A 24,671-nucleotide genomic window follows, 5' to 3' on the forward strand; every position below is an offset into this window, starting at 1 on the left:
GTATCATTTGCGTAACAATGAAAATTTAAGCAATGCCGTCTAATAATACTTCCTAAGGGAAGCATGTATAAAGTGAATAAAATTGGTCCTAGCACAGAACCTTGTGGAACTCCATAATTAACCTTAGTCTGTGAAGAAGATTCCCCATTTACATGAACAAATTGTAATCTATTAGATAAATATGATTCAAACCACCGCAGCGCAGTGCCTTTAATACCTATGGCATGCTCTAATCTCTGTAATAAAATTTTATGATCAACAGTATCAAAAGCAGCACTGAGGTCTAACAGAACAAGCACAGAGATGAGTCCATTGTCTGAGGCCATAAGAAGATCATTTGTAACCTTCACTAATGCTGTTTCTGTACTATGATGAATTCTAAAACCTGACTTAAGGACATATCAGACATTGCTATTTCAGATCACTTTCCTGTTATTTTTGAATTTATTGCTCCTCCATCTGCTAGTAAGCCACTTGTTCCTGTCTCTCGCCGCCGTTTGGTCACCTCCTCGACAGCGGGGGACTTTGCTGCTGCCTTCATGGACTCTCAGTTTTATGCCATGAATGGACTGGTTTCTCCATTACTCCCAGATAACATCCTCTCTTCTTTCCACTCTACATGCACAGTCATTTTGGACTCTGTTGCACCGATGCGCTGCAAATCCAGGAAATCAAAATCCGACCCCTGGTTAAATGCCACGACCCGTGCCCTCAGGCAACGCTGCAGACGGGCGGAGAGAAAATGGAAAAAGGACAAACTACAGGTGTCTCTGGGTTTTCTGAGGGACAGTCTAACTGACTATCAGAAGGCTGTGAAGGAGGCAAAAGCACAATATCTGTCTCATATTATTTCGAGCAGTTGTCATCGTCCCAGTGTGTTATTTCAGACTATAAACTCAGTTGTAAATCCACACACCTCTGTTTTGTTGGACGCTACAACCACAACCTGTGAGGAGTTTCTTCAGTTTTTTATTGATAAGGTTTCATCAGTCAGACAGAACGCTGATCAGAGCTGTAATGTTGAGTTGTCTGCTCCTCATGCACATTCTACTGTGCTCGAACAGTTTGAGCCCATTTCTTTTGCATCTCTCGCTGATGTTGTAAAACACATAAAATCTACAAGTTGTCCTTTTGATGTTGTTCCAGCTAAGGTGCTGAAGGAGGTTTTTAATACTGTTGGGGCGGGTCTCCTAACTTTTATCAATGCTTGTCTTAGATCAGGGTCTGTTCCAGCTGCTTTTAAACATGCTGTGGTTCGACCTCTTCTTAAAAAACCTCACCTGGACTCATCAGTTTTATCCAGTTTTAGACCTGTCTCTCATCTGCCATTTCTATCTAAGGTTTTAGAAAAGGTTGTCTTTTTACAGTTACAATCATTTTTAGAAGACAATCTCATCCTTGAAAAATTCCAGTCTGGGTTTAGATCGCGACACAGCACTGAGTCAGCACTTTTAAAAGTTCATAGGGAATCCTGCTGTGCTGGTTCTGTTGGACCTCACAGCAGCCTTTGATACTGTGGATCACACAGTACTTGTTTCCCGGTTGGAACATTTTATTGGCATTCATGGTACTGCACTTGAGTGGTTTGGCTTGCCTCTACTGGTGGTTGGCTCTCACTGTGGTATTGTATCACTTCCTGTTCCGGAGCACAGCGGTGTTTTTCTGTATCTGTTAGCTGTTTAATCTGCGCAGTTAGATTGATCTAGTTATCTAGATTACGATTTGTTTCCCAGTGTAATCTTTACGTGCCTTAACTAAAGCACTCCTGCTGAATCACCTCTAAATTATTTACACATTATTCACTTTGCGTGTTTTTAGGAATCCGCTAGCTTAGCGTAGCTACTAGCTCTTAGCCGATTTAGCATGGCAGCTTCTCCTGTCTGTCCCGCACTTTTCTGCTCTGGGTGTGAAATGTTTAGTTATTCCTCGGCCTCCTTTAGCAGTAACGGTACTTGTAATAAGTGTAGCTTATTCGTAGCTTTGGAGGCCAGGCTGGGCGAATTGGAGGCTCGGCTCCGCACCGTGGAAAATTCTACAGTTAGCCAGGCCCCTGTAGTCGGTGCGGACCAAGGTAGCTTAGCCGCCGTTAGTTCCCCCCTGGCAGATCCCGAGCAGCCGGGTAAGCAGGCCGACTGGGTGACTGTGAGGAGGAAGCGTAGCCCTAAACAGAAGCCCCATGTACACCGCCAACCCGTTCACATCTCTAACCGTTTTTCCCCACTCGACGACACACCCGCCGAAGATCAAACTCTGGTTATTGGCGACTCTGTTTTGAGAAATGTGAAGTTGGCGACACCAGCAACCATAGTCAATTGTCTTCCGGGGGCCAGAGCAGGCGACATTGAAGGAAATTTGAAACTGCTGGCTAAGGCTAAGCGTAAATTTGGTACGATTGTAATTCACGTCGGCAGTAATGACACCCGGTTACGCCAATCGGAGGTCACTAAAATTAACATTAAATCGGTGTGTAACTTTGCAAAAACAATGTCGGACTCTGTAGTTTTCTCTGGGCCCCTCCCCAGTCGGACCGGGAGTGACATGTTTATCCGCATGTTCTCCTTGAATTGCTGGCTGTCTGAGTGGTGTCCAAAAAATGAGGTGGGCTTCATAGATAATTGGCAAAGCTTCTGGGGAAAACCTGGTCTTGTTAGGAGAGACGGCATCCATCCCACTTTGGATGGAGCAGCTCTCATTTCTAGAAATCTGGCCAATTTTCTTAAATCCTCCAAACCGTGACTATCCAGGGTTGGGACCAGGAAGCAGAGTTGTAGTCTTACACACCTCTCTGCAGCTTCTCTCCCCCTGCCATCCCCTCATTACCCCATCCCCGTAGAGACGGTGCCTGCTCCCAGACTACCAATAACCAGCAAAAATCTATTTAAGCATAAAAATTCAAAAAGAAAAAATAATATAGCACCTTCAACTGCACCACAGACTAAAACAGTTAAATGTGGTCTATTAAACATTAGGTCTCTCTCTTCTAAGTCCCTGTTGGTAAATGATATAATAATTGATCAACATATTGATTTATTCTGCCTAACAGAAACCTGGTTACAGCAGGATGAATATGTTAGTTTAAATGAGTCAACACCCCCGAGTCACACTAACTGTCAGAATGCTCGTAGCACGGGCCGGGGCGGAGGATTAGCAGCAATCTTCCATTCCAGCTTATTAATTAATCAAAAACCCAGACAGAGCTTTAATTCATTTGAAAGCTTGTCTCTTAGTCTTGTCCATCCAAATTGGAAGTCCCAAAAACCAGTTTTATTTGTTATTATCTATCGTCCACCTGGTCGTTACTGTGAGTTTCTCTGTGAATTTTCAGACCTTTTGTCTGACTTAGTGCTTAGCTCAGATAAGATAATTATAGTGGGCGATTTTAACATCCACACAGATGCTGAGAATGACAGCCTCAACACTGCATTTAATCTATTATTAGACTCTATTGGCTTTGCTCAAAAAGTAAATGAGTCCACCCACCACTTTAATCATATCTTAGATCTTGTTCTGACTTATGGTATGGAAATAGAACACTTAACAGTATTCCCTGAAAACTCCCTTCTGTCTGATCATTTCTTAATAACATTTACATTTACTCTGATGGACTACCCAGCAGTAGGGAATAAGTTTCATTACACTAGAAGTCTTTCAGAAAGCGCTGTAACTAGGTTTAAGGATATGATTCCTTCATGTTCTCTAATGCCATATGACAACACAGTGCAGAGTAGCTACCTAAACTCTGTAAGGGAGATAGAGTATCTCGTCAATAGTTTTACATCCTCATTGAAGACAACTTTGGATGCTGTAGCTCCTCTGAAAAAGAGAGCTTTAAATCAGAAGTGTCTGACTCCATGGTATAACTCACAAACTCGTAGCTTAAAGCAGATAACCCGTAAGTTGGAGAGGAAATGGCGTCTCACTAATTTAGAAGATCTTCACTTAGCCTGGAAAAAGAGTCTGTTGCTCTATAAAAAAGCCCTCCGTAAAGCTAGAACATCTTTCTACTCATCACTAATTGAAGAAAATAAGAACAACCCCAGGTTTCTTTTCAGCACTGTAGCCAGGCTGACAAAGAGTCAGAGCTCTATTGAGCTGAGTATTCCATTAACTTTAACTAGTAATGACTTCATGACTTTCTTTGCTAACAAAATTTTAACTATTAGAGAAAAAATTACTCATAACCATCCCAAAGACGTATCGTTATCTTTGACTGCTTTCAGTGATGCCGGTATTTGGTTAGACTCTTTCTCTCCGATTGTTCTGTCTGAGTTATTTTCATTAGTTACTTCATCCAAACCATCAACATGTTTATTAGACCCCATTCCTACCAGGCTGCTCAAGGAAGCCCTACCATTATTTAATGCTTCGATCTTAAATATGATCAATCTATCTTTGTTAGTTGGCTATGTACCACAGGCTTTTAAGGTGGCAGTAATTAAACCATTACTTAAAAAGCCATCACTTGACCCAGCTATCTTAGCTAATTATAGGCCAATCTCCAACCTTCCTTTTCTCTCAAAAATTCTTGAAAGGGTAGTTGTAAAACAGCTAACTGATCATCTGCAGCGGAATGGTCTATTTGAAGAGTTTCAGTCAGGTTTTAGAATTCATCATAGTACAGAAACAGCATTAGTGAAGGTTACAAATGATCTTCTTATGGCCTCGGACAGTGGACTCATCTCTGTGCTTGTTCTGTTAGACCTCAGTGCTGCTTTTGATACTGTTGACCATAAAATTTTATTACAGAGATTAGAGCATGCCATAGGTATTAAAGGCACTGCGCTGTGGTGGTTTGAATCATATTTGTCTAATAGATTACAATTTGTTCATGTAAATGGGGAATCTTCTTCACAGACTAAAGTTAATTATGGAGTTCCACAAGGTTCTGTGCTAGGACCAATTTTATTCACTTTATATATGCTTCCCTTAGGCAGTATTATTAGACGGTATTGCTTAAATTTTCATTTACGCAGATGATACCCAGCTTTATCTATCCATGAAGCCAGAGGACACACACCAATTAGCTAAACTGCAGGATTGTCTTACAGACATAAAGACATGGATGACCTCTAATTTCCTGCTTTTAAACTCAGATAAAACTGAAGTTATTGTACTTGGCCCCACAAATCTTAGAAACATGGTGTCTAACCAGATCCTTACTCTGGATGGCATTACCCTGACCTCTAGTAATACTGTGAGAAATCTTGGAGTCATTTTTGATCAGGATATGTCATTCAAAGCGCATATTAAACAAATATGTAGGACTGCTTTTTTGCATTTACGCAATATCTCTAAAATCAGAAAGGTCTTGTCTCAGAGTGATGCTGAAAAACTAATTCATGCATTTATTTCCTCATGGCTGGACTATTGTAATTCATTATTATCAGGTTGTCCTAAAAGTTCCCTAAAAAGCCTTCAGTTAATTCAAAATGCTGCAGCTAGAGTACTGACGGGGACTAGAAGGAGAGAGCATATCTCACCCATATTGGCCTCTCTTCATTGGCTTCCTGTTAATTCTAGAATAGAATTTAAAATTCTTCTTCTTACTTATAAGGTTTTGAATAATCAGGTCCCATCTTATCTTAGGGACCTCGTAGTACCATATCACCCCAATAGAGCGCTTCGCTCTCAGACTGCATGCTTACTTGTAGTTCCTAGGGTTTGTAAGAGTAGAATGGGAGGCAGAGCCTTCAGCTTTCAGGCTCCCCTCCTGTGGAACCAGCTCCCAATTCAGATCAGGGAGACAGACACCCTCTCTACTTTTAAGATTAGGCTTAAAACTTTCCTTTTTGCTAAAGCTTATAGTTAGGGCTGGATCAGGTGACCCTGAACCATCCCTTAGTTATGCTGCTATAGACGTAGACTGCTGGGGGGTTCCCATGATGCACTGTTTCTTTCTCTTTTTGCTCTGTATGCACCACTCTGCATTTAATCATTAGTGATCGATCTCTGCTCCCCTCCATAGCATGTCTTTTTCCTGGTTCTCTCCCTCAGCCCCAACCAGTCCCAGCAGAAGACTGCCCCTCCCTGAGCCTGGTTCGGCTGGAGGTTTCTTCCTGTTAAAAGGGAGTTTTTCCTTCCCACTGTAGCCAAGTGCTTGCTCACAGGGGGTCGTTTTGACCGTTGGGGTTTTACATAATTATTGTATGGCCTTGCCTTACAATATAAAGCGCCTTGGGGCAACTGTTTGTTGTGATTTGGCGCTATATATAAAAAAAAATTGATTGATTGATTGATTGGTTTAGATCATATTTGGCTGAAAGGAGCTTTTCTGTCATGATTGGGGACCTTTCCTCATCAACTTCTCCTCTGTGCTGTGGAGTGCCGCATGGATCTGTCCTTGGGCCGATTCTATTTTCTTTGTACATTCTGCCATTGGGGTCAGTTATAACCCAGCACAATTTGTCCTTTCATTGTTATGCAGATGATCTGCAAATCTATCTGCCTGTGAGGACTAATGGGAGTGATGCTTTGTCATCATTATTTAATTGTATTCGTGATGTAAAGCAGTGGCTGTCCCGAAACTTCCTTTACCTGAATGATGGTAAAACTGAGATCATGGTGTTTGAGCGCACTGGCATACCAAATGTGGTAACACCAAATTTTGGTGCTTTGGCTAACTATGTAAAACCAGCTGTCAAGAATTTGGGAGTGATATTTGACAGCTGTTTGAGGTTTGATCAACAGATAAATTCTGTTGTCAAAGCTAGTTTTTTCCAACTTCGCCTCTTGGCTAAAATAAAGCACTTTCTCAGTAGACGTGATCTTGAGACGGCCATTCATGCTTTCATCAGCTCCAGACTTGATTATTGTAATGCACTTTATGCGGGCATTAATCAGTCGTCTCTTGTGCGTCTCCAGTTGGTGCAGAATGCTGCTGCTCGTCTTTTGACAAACACTTCTAGACGTGAGCATATTGCGCCCATCCTATACTCACTCCACTGGCTTCCAGTTCGTTTTAGAATTGATTTTAAAATTTTAATGTTTGTTTTTAAAGCTATTTATGGCCTTGCACCTCCCTACTTGTCTGAAATTTTAACTTTGCGCACCTACAGTAGGACGTTAAGGGCGTCTGGCCAGCTTTACTTAGATGTTCCAAGGTCAAGATATAAACGCTGGGGTGATCATGCTTTCACGGTAGCTGGCCCCAGACTGTGGAATGAGCTACCTCTTGAGTTACGTACTATTCCTGACCTAGCACTTTTTAAATCTAAGTTAAAGACTTATTTATTTAAACTGGCTTTTAACACTTAGTGGGGAGGTGACATGTTCTGTTATTTTTATGTTCTTTTTTTATGTGTTGTTTTAAAATTTTATTTTATATGTGTTTTATTTTGTAAATTTGTGTTTTTAATGTTAAGCACTTTGGACACCAGTCGGTGCTGTAAAGAGCTTTATAAATAAATGTTGATTGATTGATTGATTGACTGAAACTCTTAAAATAGACCATTCCTCTGCAGATGATCAGTTAGCTGTTTTACAACTACCCTTTCAAGAATTTTTGAGAGAAAAGGAAGGTTGGAGATTGGCCTATAATTAGCTAAGATAGCTGGGTCAAGTGATGGCTTTTTAAGTAATGGTTTAATTACTGCCACCTTAAAAGCCTGTGGTACATAGCCAACTAATAAAGATAGATTGATCATATTTAAGATCGAAGCATTAAATAATGGTAGGGCTTCCTTGAGCAGCCTGGTAGGAATGGGGTCTAATAGACATGTTGATGGTTTGGAGGAAGTAACTAATGAAAATAACTCAGAACAATCGGAGAGAAAGAGTCTAACCAAATACCGGCATCACTGAAAGCAGCCAAAGATAACGATACGTCTTTGGGATGGTTATGAGTAATTTTTTCTCTAATAGTTAAAATTTTATTAGCAAAGAAAGTCATGAAGTCATTACTAGTTAAAGTTAAAGGAATACTCAGCTCAATAGAGCTCTGACTCTTTGTCAGCCTGGCTACAGTGCTGAAAAGAAACCTGGGGTTGTTCTTATTTTCTTCAATTAGTGATGAGTAGTAAGATGTCCTAGCTTTACGAAGGGCTTTTTTATAGAGCAACAGACTCTTTTTCCAGGCTAAGTGAAGATCTTCTAAATTAGTGAGACGCCATTTCCTCTCCAACTTACGGGTTATCTGCTTTAAGCTGCGAGTTTGTGAGTTATACCACGGAGTCAGGCACTTCTGATTTAAAGCTCTCTTTTTCAGAGGAGCTACAGCATCCAAAGTTGTCTTCAATGAGGATGTAAAACTATTGACGAGATACTCTATCTCACTTACAGAGTTTAGGTAGCTACTCTGCACTGTGTTGGTATATGGCATTAGAGAACATAAAGAAGGAATCATATCCTTAAACCTAGTTACAGCGCTTTCTGAAAAACCTCTAGTGTAATGAAACTTATTCCCCACTGCTGGGTAGTCCATCAGAGTAAATGTAAATGTTATTAAGAAATGATCAGACAGAAGGGAGTTTTCAGGGAATACTGTTAAGTCTTCAATTTCCATACCATAAGTCAGAACAAGATCTAAGATATGATTAAAGTGGTGGGTGGACTCATTTATATTTTGAGCAAAGCCAATTGAGTCTAATAATAGATTAAATGCAGTGTTGAGGCTGTCATTCTCAGCATCTGTGTGGATGTTAAAATCACCCACTATAATTATCTGAGCTAAGCACTAAGTCAGACAAAAGGTCTGAAAATTCACAGAGAAACTCACAGTAACGACCAGGTGGACGATAGATAATAACAAATAAAACTGGTTTTTGGGACTTCCAATTTGGATGGACAAGACTAAGAGTCAAGCTTTCAAATGAATTAAAGCTCTGTCTGGGTTTTTGATTAATTAATAAGCTGGAATGGAAGATTGCTGCTAATCCTCCACCTCGGCCCGTGCTACGAGCATTCTAGCAGTTAGTGTGACTCGGGGGTGTTGACTCATTTAAACTAACATATTCATCCTGCTGTAACCAGGTTTCTGTAAGGCAGAATAAATCAATATGTTGATCAATTATTATATCATTTACTAACAGGGACTTAGAAGAGAGAGACCTAATGTTTAATAGACCACATTTAACTGTTTTAGTCTGTGGTGCAGTTGAAGGTGCTATATTATTTTTTCTTTTTGAATTTTTATGCTTAAATAGTTTTTTGCTGGTTATTGGTGGTCTGGGAGCAGGCACCGTCTCTACGGGGATGGGGTAATGAGGGGATGGCAGGGGGAGAGAAGCTGCAGAGAGGTGTGTAAGACTACAACTCTGCTTCCTGGTCCCAACCCTGGATAGTCACGGTTTGGAGGATTTAAGAAAATTGGCCAGATTTCTAGAAATGAGAGCTGCTCCATCCAAAGTGGGATGGATGCCGTCTCTCCTAACAAGACCAGGTTTTCCCCAGAAGCTTTGCCAATTATCTATGAAGCCCACCTCATTTTTTGGACACCACTCAGACAGCCAGCAATTCAGGGAGAACAATCAGCTGGAATATCACACTAGAACTTAGATTATGGTTGGTTCTGTCTAATTTACAAAGAGACAAGTGCAGATTTCAGAACATCCATCCATCCATCCATTTTCTTCCGTTTATCCGGAGTCGGGTCGCGGGGGCAGCAGCTCATGCAAAGCTGCCCAGACCTCCCGATCCACACACACCTCCCCCAGCTCCTCCGGGGGAACCCCAAGGCGTTCCCAAGCCATCCAAGAGATGTAGTCCCTCCAGCGTGTCCTGGGTCTTCCCTGGGGCCTCCTCCTAATGGGATGTGCCCCGGGGAACACCTCTCCAGCGAGGCGTCCAGGGGGCATCTGGAAAAGATGCCCGAGCCACCTCAACTGACTCCTTTTGACGTGGAGGAGATTTCAGAACACATTAACTAAATAAATAACTGCCAAGTAAGTCAGTACTGTGTGGATTATTTGATTTTCAACACTAGAGACACAGATCATCATCATCATATTTATTTAGAAAGTAAGAACCATTCTGCTGAAACAGTTGATACATTGTGTAGTTGAAATGAGCATGATTTTGTACTGCATTATTAGACATTTGTCAGGCCAACATGAATCTACATTATTTTTCTGACTTTTTTTGTTGTAAAGCATTTTCTAGTGGTTGCATTGCTCATAAGATGCTATAAAATAAATAAAAAGCATTATTATTATTGTTAAGACATCACTAATTGTGTCAGAAAGTCAGGGTTACTCTAGATATGTGAAAAAGAGAAGTGTTCCATACGTGTATACAACCCCTGGCAAAAATTATGGAATCATCGGCCTCGGAGGATGTTCATTCAGTTGTTTAATTTTGTAGAAAAAAAGCAGATCACAGACATGACACAAAACTAAAGTCATTTCAAATGGCAACTTTCTGGCTTTAAGAAACACTATAAGAAATCAAGAAAAAAAGATTGTGGCAGTCAGTAACGGTTACTTTTTTAGACCAAGCAGAGGAAAAAAATATGGAATCACTCAATTCTGAGGAAAAAAGTATGGAATCACCCTTTAAATTTTCATCCACCAAATTAACACCTGCATCAAATCAGATCTGCTCATTGACATTGACCCTATGCCATGACATTGACCCTATGTGTCTTTTTGCAAGGAATGTTTTTGCAGTTTTTGCTCTATGGCAAGATGCATTATCTTGAAAAATGATTTCATCATCCCCAAACATCCTTTCAATTGTCCAAAATATCAACATAAACTTGTGCATTTATTGATGATGTAATGACAGCCATCTCCCCAGTGCCTTTACCTGACATGCAGCCCCATATCATCAATGACTGTGGAAATTTACATGTTCTCTTCAGGCAGTCATCTTTATAAATCTCGTTGGAAAGGCACCAAACAAAAGTTCCAGCATCATCACCTTGCCCAATGCAGATTCGAGATTCATCACTGAATATCACTTTCATCCAGTCATCCACAGTCCACAATTGCTTTTCCTTAGCCCATTGTAACCTTGTTTTTTTCTGTTTAGGTGTTAATGATGCCTTTCGTTTAGCTTTTCTGTATGTAAATCCCATTTCCTTTAGGCGGTTTCTTACAGTTCGGTCACAGACGTTGACTCCAGTTTCCTCCCATTCGTTCCTCATTTGTTTTGTTGTACATTTTTCGATTTTTGAGACATATTGCTTTAAGTTTTCTGTCTTGACGCTTTGATGTCTTCCTTGGTCTACCAGTATGTTTGCCTTTAACAACCTTCCCATGTTGTTTGTATTTGGTCCCGAGTTTAGACACAGCTGACTGTGAACAACCAACATCTTTTGCAACATTGCGTGATGATTTACTCTCTTTTAAGAGTTTGATAATCCTCTCCTTTGTTTCAATTGACATCTCTCGTGTTGGAGCCATGATTCATGTCAGTCCACTTGGTGCAACAGCTCTCCAAGGTGTGTTCACTCCTTTTTAGATGCAGACTAACGAGCAGATCTGATATGATGCAGGTGTTAGTTTTGGGGATGAAAATTTACAGGGTGATTCCATAATTTTTTCCTCAGAATTGAGTGATTCCATATTTTTTTCCTCTGCTTGGTCTAAAAAAGTAACCGTTACTGACTGCCACAATCTTTTTTTCTTGATTTCTTATAGTGTTTCTTAAAGCCAGAAAGTTGCCATTTGAAATGACTTTAGTTTTGTGTCATGTCTGTGATCTGCTTTTTTTCTACAAAATTAAACAACTGAATGAACATCCTCCGAGGCCGATGATTCCATAATTTTTGCCAGGGGTTGTACGTGTTCCATTTCCCCTGATGCTGAATTGGCTATTCTTGGCTGCTCCAAGGCCTCTATGGGTACTTCCAAAAAGTACACAGTTGTCTCCCAGGCTAGGCATGATAGTCGCTAAATGGCTTGTCCTCCGCGAGTGGAAATGGCCAACTCCTCCATCTTTTAAAAGGTGGATTGTGAACATGATATATGTCATACAGATGGAGAACCTGAGATTTTCCAGAATGGATTCCTTCACGCGGTTTGCTGCCGTTTGGGACCCTTTCCTCTTCCACCAGGGATCGATGTGATCACCCAGTGACTTTCGTGTGGAACACCGTGTAAATGGCACCTTATGTTATATGCAGCGATTCTGATGATGCATCCTGTTTTCCTTTTTCTGTGTTTTTGGGCATTGATGTGTGCACTTTTTATTTCTTTTGTTTTTCTATCTGGGCTGGGGGTTCTGTGTGTTTTTCTCCTTTTTTTTAACAAAAAAACCTATATGTGATTAGTAAGTAATTTTTATTTACATCATTTTTGTTTAGGTGAAGCCTTTCATCCCAGCGACCACCATCCACACACAGACCTGTCGGTACCCCCCAACAGTCCCACCGGCCTGTCTTCCCAACATTCCTCCCTCCTGCCCCCAAAGCCAAGCTCTGGGCAGCATGGCCATGTTACCTCCTCCTCTGGCACTGGTGTAGCAGCACATGGTCTTTTCTCTCCACTGGTACCAAACCTCCACAACTCTACCGCCAAAATCAATTCTCCTAGTCCAGACAGCCCAACATCTGTCCATAAGCCCAGCCCATGCAAGAACTCCCACATTCCTGCTGTAAACACGCAACACAACAAACTGGGCACATCTGCCATGAGCTGTAACCATCCTTGTAATGGACATAGTGGGGGAACAGGGGCTATCTCCAGTGCAGGTCATCTGACATCTGGGGCCTGCAGGTTGGTGTCAATATCTTGAGTTATTTTCTTGTTTGTGCTTTCAGCACCAATGAACGTGCCTTCAGGAATATATATTTCCCTTGATAAGTCACCATTCCTTCTTTTTGTATTTTGTAGAGACCAGGCATGTAAGGGGTACAAAATGACAAATGGCACGTTATGCCACCCTTCGTCTGAGCTGGAGGAGGGGGAGGATGAAGACAGCAGCTCTGAGAGGAGCTCTTGCGCTTCATCTTCCACTAACCAGAAGGATGGGAAGTACTGTGACTGCTGCTACTGCGAGTTCTTTGGACACAATGCGGTACTTAAAAACGTTTTAGTGCTGTACTTTTTTTTTGAGAAGTAGAAATGTTTTCCTCTTAAATGTTTATAACTTTGTAGTTTCAAAGGATAACAGTATTTTATACATTTTTGTTACAGCCACCAGCTGCACCAACAAGCCGTAATTATGCAGAGATCCGTGAAAAGCTGCGCTCACGGCTCACCCGGCGTAAAGAGGAGCTGCCTCAGCGGCAAGACTCAGAACTGACCGTGGCTGGTGCTATTGACAACAGAGACGTCGATGAGTTGCTGGACTTCATAAACAGTTCAGAACCCAAACCTGTCAACAGTGCTAAGGCTGCCAAACGTGCTCGACACAAACAAAAGAAGAAGGTATGATTTATCTTAAATGTGTAGTTTTTCCACTTCAAATGTCTCAATAGTCTCACCTGTGCATTAGAGCCGCCATGATTAATCAGATAATCTACTACTAAACTAATCAACAAGTACTGTGATAATCAATTCATTTTTGAGTCATTTTTATAAAAAAAAAAGCTTCCAAATTCTCTGTGAATACTTTATGATTTCTTTATTCTGTTCAGGCTGAATCCTGCTCAAACTGGATAGTTTTTTTCTGAATCTGAACAGTGCAGATTGGATTTAATCGTATGCTTTCTGTTCTGGCTCAACCCACCACTCGGATACTGAGTCTAGATTTCAGCACAATTCACCACAGTCTGAACACACGCGCAGCCTGTATCCGGCTAGTGTCACGCAGCATAACGTCACACAGTGTCTTCTCCAGTAAAACAAACAACCTTCTTTCTCTGTGGTGTGTTACTGCTACACAGAAATGCACACACCCATCTTCTGCTATCACCATCAGAAAACCGTTACTGCAGAATTTGTTATTTGCAGCAACAGACTACAGGTTGATGAAGTGAGCTTAAAAAGTTAAAATTATGTGAGGTTATAAATTAATTCCTAAAATATCACACAAATTCACATTTACCTGTTTGAAGCCAGGCAACTCTCTGCACTTAAATAATCCATCAAGCTGTCCATTATTTCTCCTTGGAAAAGATAAAACACAGCGAGGTTGTCGTTGCCACTCCAGCAGGCAGCAACACCGCATACATGTATGCATGGATTGAATTCAGCTTGAGCTGGATTGAGTTGGGATGGATGTGTAGGATGATCAAGATTTGAGAGAGCAAGAGGTCTGAACGCTACCGACTGGAAAACAATCTGTATTGAATCTAGCTCGAGCTGGGTTACAAATCCCAATCTGATCAGGGTTTTAATTTCTCAGGACACTTTTTCATACCGGAGCGGTACTGGATTGACTCATACCATGCATCTGAAGCATGACTGACAAAATACATCTGTGTAATATTAAGCCTGGAACACATTTCAAATGACACTTGAGACATACTCATACACCAGCTGAAGATCATTTGTCTTTGCTATGACTATTATTCCACACTCTGAATCTTATGTGACCATTTTTGTTTTGTTTTTTTTAATGTGATTTTTGTAGGTTTGTTTGGGCTTTTGTATGTATGTGTGCGTGCCCCCCCCCCCCCCCAAAAAAAAACTCACTCATTGAGTTGAACAGTTCAACCGACAGCATTTTCCTTTAAACGCACCCTGTACGTTTTGCTTTCTCTTTTTTTTTATGGAGGCAGCAGTGAAATTTATTCATTTATTTATTTATTTGACATCATGGGCACTAACGGTAGTTTTTGTAACAATGTAGCACACACAAGCACAGCCAGCTCTTCTTTCCGCTTCTGTCCACTGCCGTACATAGTCCTGGTTGTAACAGGCAATCCGTGGAGCTTACAAAGACGCTTTAAATCATCAACTTTCCAGCGGTTGAAATGATCCAAATCACAGCACTCCTCGCTGCTTTCAGCCACCATAGCTTGTGGGTTGGTAGTCGAAAAATTTAGCCTACCCATAATGCACCGCGCGGCCTGAGATGCGCACTTCACTTATTCACAGTAAAAATGTGCAAATAAAATAAAATGTGCAATAACAAAATGTGTGCAAAGGAAAAATAGAGAAACAGATTGCTCTAAATGTTATTTCGTCGTACCAACAATGACAATAAAGTTGTTATTATTATTATTATTATTATTATTAAACAGATTGAAGTTGTACATGAGGTATATGAATTAGTGAGTGGTAATTAGTGGTTTTTTGGCAGGTTAAAATGTTCATCAGTGTCATAGCTTGTGGAAAGAAACTGTTCCTATGTCTCGTTGACGTACAGAGCTCTGTAACGTCGACTGCAGAGGAGGACTTCAAGCAGTGTGTGTCCAGGGTGTGAGGGGTCTGCAGAGATGTTACTAGCTTGCTTCCTGGTCCTGGACTCCTGCATTTCAAAACACCTATGAAAGATGCTTGAAACTGATTTGGAAAAAAAATGGTTTCATGTAACTTTGGAGAGCAATACGGTGACTTAGTGGTTAGCACTAAAACATACAGATTAGGTGAATTAGAAACTTTAAATTGAGTGTAGGGTGCGTGTGAATGTTTGTCTGTCTATAGAAGCTTTGCAAGTGATGTCACAGGTCATGTGCAGGGGGTGCCACGTCTAGCCAAAGCTCAAGTTTAGCCAGCCACAATACACCTGACTGTGTCAACAAGCCATCTCAACTCATCTTTCCTCTGTTTTTTGCCATTTTTTTTCTTCTATTACACCATGCCAGAGACTTGTTGTGTAGTTTACTGACAGAAGGACAGAAGGAGAATTTGAGCTTTTGCAGAATTCCAGTGGACACACAGTGCTGGGTTTTGCACCACAATCCCACAGCAGCATACACAAAATTCAGTAATGACGAACATTATCACTAAGGGTAGGGTTAGAAATAGTAAAATAAAACACACGTCATGGAAATGTTACTATTTCGTTACAGAAGCCGCGACAGGACCACAAAAAAAAAGTGAGACTTGGCTGAATTTTGCTCCACAATCCCAAAGCAGCATACACAAAACTCAATAAAGTTAATGATGAAATTATCACTAAATACTTTATAAATATGTAAGTCTGCAATCCTCAACTTATTAAGTCCTTAGCATGCTGAGCCTGAGTGTACTTACACGTACGGTGATAACATGCAGCTTCTCAAAGGTTCCACATCTTGCCGTCATTCTCACCCAGCCTGCTCTGCAGAACTTGGAGCTGTTCTTGTGGCCTTTCATTTTTTTGTAAGGTGTAGGATTCTCCACGAGGTACACCATGATGCTGCTGAACTCCAAGGCTGGCAATGTCACTCCAGGTACATTCAACAAAGAAAACAACACGCCTGGTGCTTTGTATAGGTCACAAGCATCCAAAATGGCAATTTTCTCCTTGTACCGCTGTAACTCAGTGCCAGAAAGTTGCCTGGTATTTTCGCTTACTCCATTGTTTGGTTCATACATGATGAGTTTATCTCTAAGCTTGTCCCACACTTCACAGTGAGTATGTTGTTTCTTGTGTAAATAATCCAGGAAGCACTGTGCATGACCGGCAACATGGCGATGGAAAGTGGCCAGGTCACATGACTGCAAGGGGTCAGTATGTGGCGCTGTGACAGACTGGTGTCCTGTCCAGGGTGTACCCTGCCTCGCACCCTATGACTGCTGGGATAGGCACCACTCCCCCCCGTGAACCTTAGTTTGAGTAAGCGTGCATAGAAAATGGGTGGATGTAACTTGACTGTTCAGACTTGCAACATGAATCAAATTCAAATCTGATATGCACATAAATCAATTTTTTACCAGCAGTCTGGAGCAAGCTGTAACTAGTTTCTTTACTCCTATGTGCCAGCAAACTGAATATCTCTGCTGTGGACAAAATGAGATATTTGAAGGCATCATCTTGGCACTAGAAATTGGTGATTGACATTTTTTAAACATTTTCTAACATTTTATGGATCTAGCAACTAATTGATTTATTCAAGAAAATAATTGATTATGAAAACAATCATTAGTTGCAGCCCTGGTGTGCATGAACTGATTGTTGCAGTGTTTTTGTGCCAAATCTGTTTTAGGAAAAAGCTCAGCAGGGGAGTATGGGTGCTGCAGGAGGTGACCCCCACTCTATTTCATCTGAAACGGTTGATGAACCTCTTCCTGATGAATCTGAGGACAGCAGGTTGCTGGACTGGCCACAGCTGGAGCTTGAACGTGTCAACAGTTTTCTCACCAGTCGGTTGGAAGAGATTAAGAACACCATTAAGGACTCTATCCGGGCCTCATTCAGCATGTATGACCTCAATCTGGATGTCAATGACTTCCCAAAGAAGGCAGCCACATTGGAGACCAACCATTTACTGACCCACCTCAACGGTTCAACTGACCTGCAGCAGATAGACCTCGATCTGGCCCCTCTTTCACTGGGAAACTTTAAGAGCCATCTGGACCTGGTTAATGGATGGGAGGACACAGCCCCTGTCTCGTCATCAAATACTGCCACCACATTAGGAGTCACTACTGGGTCTAAAGACATCCAGCGGCTACACACTACGCCCAGCCTCTCAAAACTCATCAGGGTTTGCTCTCCAGAACGATGCACTTCCACTGGACCTGAAAATTCATCACAGATCCCAGGCCAAACAACAGCTAAATGTAAGGAGGACGTCCCTGATCCCAAAAACACTGCAGTTGGTAGTGCTGGAACAAAGTCAAAAAAGAGCAAAAAGCAGCAGCAAAGACAGGAGCAGCCACCACCAGAACCAGCTAACAAACCAACCAAAGCTGTCTCCGGCCATGATGCACACAAAACCAGTGCAGCGGATGTGAATTCTAACACATCAAAGCCTGGAAATAAACAACTTCAGCACTCTGCAGACAACCAGAGGAATGGTCTTAAGAAAACTGAGCAGAAGGCAGACCTTAGACACTCAACCAGTGGAACAAACAGTGGTCTCCCCAATGTGCAAAGGTGCAAAGGTGACACAGAAGTGCGGGGCGCTCGATCTGAGCAGGATTCAGAGGGCAAAGCTCACCCCATCACTGCAGCAAATGGCCAGCAGCAGCAACAAGCCAAGGGAAAAAACAAGAACAAGAAGAATAAGGGTGAAAAATCCAGTACTGCTCTTGGTATGGGATAGTGTTTATTACAGAGTTTGATTTGGTGGTCTTAACTGTTTCACCATTTTATATAAATGTTCATCTTTACTATTATTTTATAGATGACGTATTTCTGCCTAAAGACATGGATCCAACAGAAATGGATGAGATTGATCGGGAAGTGGAATACTTCAAAAGGTAAACTCAGTACTGTCAGCAGTTTATCAGGAGCTTACGTTTTTATTGTCAATATAACGTGTTTGATTTTACGTATGTTGTTTGTCTGTGTTTTAGGTTCTGCCTCGACTCTGCAAAGCAAACCCGCCAGAAGGTAGCTGTGAATTGGTCCAACTTCAGTCTCAAAAAGGTCCCTTCCAGTGCAGCTCAATAATGTGGATGAGTGCCAGACAAAACTTTACACCGTAAACTCTTTCAGCAGAGCCCTGTTTGGCCCGAGGCCTTTTCTCATTCCCCATTTCTTCTTTCTACAAAGCCAAGGGACCCTGGTTCAAAATCACACCCATTCAAAAGACTGAAATATAACTGTGGCTAACAAACCAGGGATGAGTCTCAAGGCCAGTGCAGCCCTTTGTTATTCCTTCAGTGTTCACTCAGTGAGATGCAAAATGGGAAGAAAAAACATGTTAAATCCACTGCATCCATGTGCTTATGTATGTAACTTTTATCTTGCATTAAATAAATGTTTTTAACACAAATCTGAGAAATTTTAACATTGTTGAACAACTGAATTCTAAACAGTTCAATTTGGTGCTCTGAAGACATTGGTCAAGCTTCATTATATTCTGCATTTCAATGGGGTTTCTCCCACTACACCAGTTTCCATAGCTTATACTATGTGGTCTATCAATCAGGATCAAAAGACACAGTTTTTACATTTTTGTGGAGCCTCTCCCTACCAGGAGTTTGTGGTATTCTGGTCTGATGAGGATAACAATTGCTTTGGTTTTTAATCCCACTTGAGTTGAAACTCTTCTCACAAGAAGACTGCACTACATTTGCTGGATGTCATCTCTGAATTGGCACATTTCCTCACCATTTGTTTAGTTGTGATCAGCAGTTTATCAAAGAATGAATAATGGAAAGATGAAATCACAAATACCTGACCAATCTACACGATTAACTTGTATGAAATCTTCAAATCTATTTAAAAAAATGTTAGTTTGTCGAGCTTCTGTTCAACAACACTTTATAACCTTGTGAGCAAACTGTCGATTCGCTGTGTGTAAAACTTGCCTCAAATGATGCATCCTAGCAAATAGAACTCAATGAAGTACCCATGCAGATGAGTCCCTATGCATGTATTAGGCAAAGTTCAGTGTGTCTGTTGCTTCAGTGTCGGTCCCTCTTTGGTGTTTACCTTTGAACAATCTCTGTTGTAGTATTCTACAAAATATATCAATGCTTTGCCATTTGTTGTGCAGTAGAAGAAAGTCCAGTCCTCTACCAAACACTACTTTTAACCCCTATATTACAGGTTTTCACACTTGAAGGTACTGTGGTGTGCAAGCATCGTTTTAAACGTTGGAACCATCACACAATGTTCAATGCAGTTATTTTAATGTTTGTACATACTGAATAATTATTTTGAGACTTTGACATACATTTCTGGAGATTTTTGTGTGATTTTGTTTTTTTTTTTTTTTTTCTTTCTACATATATATTAAACCATGCTACTTTTCCCAGTACTGTGACCTTGGTGGCATTTGCCACCTCAGTCAACTATCTGAAGTCCCATTCTTGTTCATCTTCAGATGAGGAATATCACTGAAGAGTCGATACGTTTGCGACAAGAGCCTTGGGGTTTCCTCTCGTATTCATGTTTTAGCTGATGGATGATTTCTTTCCTGAGTCTTTGCTGACATTTTGTTTTCATAGAACACCTCTGATGCTTTCCAGGTATATTCAATTACAGGCGATTATCTTAATGTTTCGAATGTAGATTTATACTATACCAGTAATGGCCAAGTGTGTGTTGGCTTGTTTCTTTTTTAATTCACTTTTGATACTGTGAAAAAAGAAAAAAATCTTTCGTTCAGAAAGATTAAAAACGATACAGTTTTGACAAAAATATAAAGTGTGGTGTTTGCTTGCTTATTAAGTACATGATTGCATTATATTTTATGGGCAGCATACTCATATGTCTGCAACAATGAATCTGCATGATGAGACGCTTTTAAAGGTTTGGACTTTACTGCTTTCCATACAGGTAGGGATGGAAACCTGAAATTGAACTGATGACTGAAATCCTCACAGTTTATTTTAGACTAGTGACATCCAGTGGAGAAAGTAATTAATAGCAAGAAAACTATCTTCAGCTTGGCTATGTTATTATAAACGATGGGCAACTATAGTGCAAACATTTGTGGTAATACCACATTTTATGACTTGGAACTGTAGTTTTCACGATATATTGTGTACTTGTTACTTTTAAGTTGAAAATGTGGAGCTGTTGTATTTTACTTGGTCATGGACAGACTTTCTGATGATCTCTGCATGTTAAGACATAGAAATTATATCTTGAAGATAAATGTTAAGGTGGGAGCTTTGTCATAATGTATTGTTCCTAGGCTTTGGGGAAAATGCAGTGAGTTGACAAGATCCATGCATGAACTCATTCCCCCTAGTATAACACAACTCAATGCTGTCTTGTAGCTTGTATAGAGTCCCGTTGCAGCGTAACAAAAATTTCCCGGTTTCACATTTGGTATGGCTTGTTTAGTCAATATGAACACTACGTTACGGACAAAGGAAAAAAGTTCTATGTACTAAGTAAGTTGGGTTAATGACTGGATGCTTGTCTCTAGACTTTGTATTCCACAATTTGCCCACCTATGCTTTAAAGCTTGAAATCCAGTTGTTCCCAATGTTTGGCCAGTCTATTTTGTGAATAACTTGAAGCTTTCTGTCTGTACTCCACTACCTGATCAGGCAGGGTGTTCCATGTTTGTGCAATTCTATTGGGGAAACGACTTATTTCCTAATGTCCAGATGTCCTAATGTCCAGACTCGGCTCCGCACCGTGGAAAATTCTACAGCTAGCCAGGCCCCTGTAGTCGGTGCGGACCAAGGTAGCTTAGCCGCCATTAGTTACCCCCTGGCAGATCCCGAGCAGCCGGGAAAGCAGGCTGACTGGGTGACTGTGAGGAGGAAGCGTAGCCCTAAACAGAAGCCCTGTGTACACCGCCAACCCGTTCACATCTCTAACCGTTTTTCCCCACTCGACGACACACCCGCCGAGGATCAAACTCTGGTTATTGGCGACTCTGTTTTGCGAAATGTGAAGTTAGCGACACCAGCAACCATAGTCAATGGTCTTCCGGGGGCCAGAGCAGGCGACATTGAAGGAAATTTGAAACTGCTGGCTAAGGCTAAGCGTAAATTTGGTAAGATTGTAATTCACGTCGGCAGTAATGACACCCGGTTACGCCAATCGGAGGTCACTAAAATTAACATTAAATCGGTGTGTAACTTTGCAAAAACAATGTCGGACTCTGTAGTTTTCTCTGGGCCCCTCCCCAATCAGACCGGGAGTGACATGTTTAGCCGCATGTTCTCCTTGAATTGCTGGCTGTCTGAGTGGTGTCCAAAAAATGAGGTGGGCTTCATAGATAATTGGCAAAGCTTCTGGGGAAAACCTGGTCTTGTTAGGAGAGACGGCATCCATCCCATTTTGGATGGAGCAGCTCTCATTTCTAGAAATCTGGCCAATTTTCTTAAATCCTCCAAACCGTGACTATCCAGGGTTGGGACCAGGAAGCAGAGTTGTAGTCTTACACACCTCTCTGCAGCTTCTCTCCCCCTGCCATCCCCTCATTACCCCATCCCCGTAGAGACGGTGCCTGCTCCCAGACCACCAATAACCAGCAAAAATCTATTTAAGCATAAAAATTCAAAAAGAAAATATAGCACCTTCAACTGCACCACAGACTAAAACAGTTAAATGTGGTCTATTAAACATTAGGTCTCTCTCTTTTAAGTCCCTGTTGGTAAATGATATAATAATTGATCAACATATTGATTTATTCTGCCTTACAGAAACCTGGTTACAGCAGGATGAATATGTTAGTTTAAATGAGTCAACACCCCCGAGTCACACTAACTGTCAGAATGCTCGTAGCACGGGCTGGGGCGGAGGATTAGCAGCAATCTTCCATTCCAGCTTATTAATTAATCAAAAACCCAGACAGAGCTTTAATTCATTTGAAAGCTTGACTCTTAGTCTTGTCCATCCAAATTGGAAGTCCCAAAAACCAGTTTTATTTGTTATTATCTATCGTCCACCTGGTCGTTACTGTGAGTTTCTCTGTGAATTTTCAGACCTTTTGTCTGACTTAGTGCTTAGCTCAGATAAGATAATTATAGTGGGCGATTTTAACATCCACACAGATGCTGAGAATGACAGCCTCAACACTGCATTTAATCTATTATTAGACTCTATTGGCTTTGCTCAAAAAGTAAATGAGTCCACCCACCACTTTAATCATATCTTAGATCTTGTTCTGACTTATGGTATGGAAATAGAAGACTTAACAGTATTCCCTGAAAACTCCCTTCTGTCTGATCATTTCTTAATAACATTTACATTTACTCTGATGGACTACCCAGCAGTGGGGAATAAGTTTCATTACACTAGAAGTCTTTTAGAAAGCGCTGTAACTAGGTTTAAGGATATGATTCCTTCTTTATGTTCTCTAATGCCATATACCAACACAGTGCAGAGTAGCTACCTAAACTCTGTAAGTGAGATAGAGTATCTCGTCAATAGTTTTACATCCTCATTGAAGACAACTTTGGATGCTGTAGCTCCTCTAAAAAAGAGAGCTTTAAATCAGAAGTGCCTGACTCCGTGGTATAACTCACAAACTCGTAGCTTAAAGCAGATAACCCGTAAGTTGGAGAGGAAATGGCGTCTCACTAATTTAGAAGATCTTCACTTAGCCTGGAAAAAGTCTGTTGCTCTATAAAAAAGCCCTCCGTAAAGCTAGGACATCTTTCTACTCATCACTAATTGAAGAAAATAAGAACAACCCCAGGTTTCTTTTCAGCACTGTAGCCAGGCTGACAAAGAGTCAGAGCTCTATTGAGCTGAGTATTCCATTAACTTTAACTAGTAATGACTTCATGACTTTCTTTGCTAACAAAATTTTAACTATTAGAGAAAAAATTACTCATAACCATCCCAAAGACGTATCGTTATCTTTGGCTGCTTTCAGTGATGCCGGTATTTGGTTAGACTCTTTCTCTCCGATTGTTCTGTCTGAGTTATTTTCATTAGTTACTTCATCCAAACCATCAACATGTTTATTAGACCCCATTCCTACCAGGCTGCTCAAGGAAGCCCTACCATTATTTAATGCTTCGATCTTAAATATGATCAATCTATCTTTGTTAGTTGGCTATGTACCACAGGCTTTTAAGGTGGCAGTAATTAAACCATTACTTAAAAAGCCATCACTTGACCCAGCTATCTTAGCTAATTATAGGCCAATCTCCAACCTTCCTTTTCTCTCAAAAATTCTTGAAAGGGTAGTTGTAAAACAGCTAACTGATCATCTGCAGAGGAATGGTCTATTTGAAGAGTTTCAGTCAGGTTTTAGAATTCATCATAGTACAGAAACAGCATTAGTGAAGGTTACAAATGATCTTCTTATGGCCTCGGACAGTGGACTCATCTCTGTGCTTGTTCTGTTAGACCTCAGTGCTGCTTTTGATACTGTTGACCATAAAATTTTATTACAGAGATTAGAGCATGCCATAGGTATTAAAGGCACTGCGCTGCGGTGGTTTGAATCATATTTGTCTAATAGATTACAATTTGTTCATGTAAATGGGGAATCTTCTTCACAGACTAAAGTTAATTATGGAGTTCCACAAGGTTCTGTGCTAGGACCAATTTTATTCACTTTATACATGCTTCCCTTAGGCAGTATTATTAGACGGTATTGCTTAAATTTTCATTGTTACGCAGATGATACCCAGCTTTATCTATCCATGAAGCCAGAGGACACACACCAATTAGCTAAACTGCAGGATTGTCTTACAGACATAAAGACATGGATGACCTCTAATTTCCTGCTTTTAAACTCAGATAAAACTGAAGTTATTGTACTTGGCCCCACAAATCTTAGAAACATGGTGTCTAACCAGATCCTTACTCTGGATGGCATTACCCTGACCTCTAGTAATACTGTGAGAAATCTTGGAGTCATTTTTGATCAGGATATGTCATTCAAAGCGCATATTAAACAAATATATAGGACTGCTTTTTTGCATTTACGCAATATCTCTAAAATCAGAAAGGTCTTGTCTCAGAGTGATGCTGAAAAACTAATTCATGCATTTATTTCCTCTAGGCTGGACTATTGTAATTCATTATTATCAGGTTGTCCTAAAAGTTCCCTAAAAAGCCTTCAGTTAATTCAAAATGCTGCAGCTAGAGTACTGACGGGGACTAGAAGGAGAGAGCATATCTCACCCATATTGGCCTCTCTTCATTGGCTTCCTGTTAATTCTAGAATAGAATTTAAAATTCTTCTTCTTACTTATAAGGTTTTGAATAATCAGGTCCCATCTTATCTTAGGGACCTCGTAGTACCATATCACCCCAATAGAGTGCTTCGCTCTCAGACTGCAGGCTTACTTGTAGTTCCTAGGGTTTGTAAGAGTAGAATG

At 40.8% G+C, this 24,671-nt stretch overlaps 1 protein-coding gene across 2 annotated transcripts in view; it reads left to right on the forward strand.

Moving 5' to 3' along the window:
* The window catches only part of fam193b (family with sequence similarity 193 member B), a 58,307-nt gene extending 38,240 nt beyond the window's left edge, over window positions 1–20,067 (forward strand). For both annotated transcript variants that reach the window (XM_034181403.1, XM_034181402.1), the window contains 6 exons: window positions 12,242–12,653; window positions 12,771–12,954; window positions 13,074–13,307; window positions 16,958–18,008; window positions 18,101–18,176; window positions 18,273–20,067. In XM_034181403.1, the coding sequence (XP_034037294.1) occupies window positions 12,242–12,653; window positions 12,771–12,954; window positions 13,074–13,307; window positions 16,958–18,008; window positions 18,101–18,176; window positions 18,273–18,369 (2,054 nt within the window). In that variant the 3' untranslated portion in view covers window positions 18,370–20,067. The remainder of the gene's footprint in view (window positions 1–12,241; window positions 12,654–12,770; window positions 12,955–13,073; window positions 13,308–16,957; window positions 18,009–18,100; window positions 18,177–18,272) is intronic.
* Window positions 20,068–24,671: the final 4,604 nt, after the last annotated feature.

This window comes from Thalassophryne amazonica, chromosome 11 (assembly GCF_902500255.1).
Source record: "Thalassophryne amazonica chromosome 11, fThaAma1.1, whole genome shotgun sequence".
NCBI classification, from domain to species: domain Eukaryota; kingdom Metazoa; phylum Chordata; class Actinopteri; order Batrachoidiformes; family Batrachoididae; genus Thalassophryne; species Thalassophryne amazonica.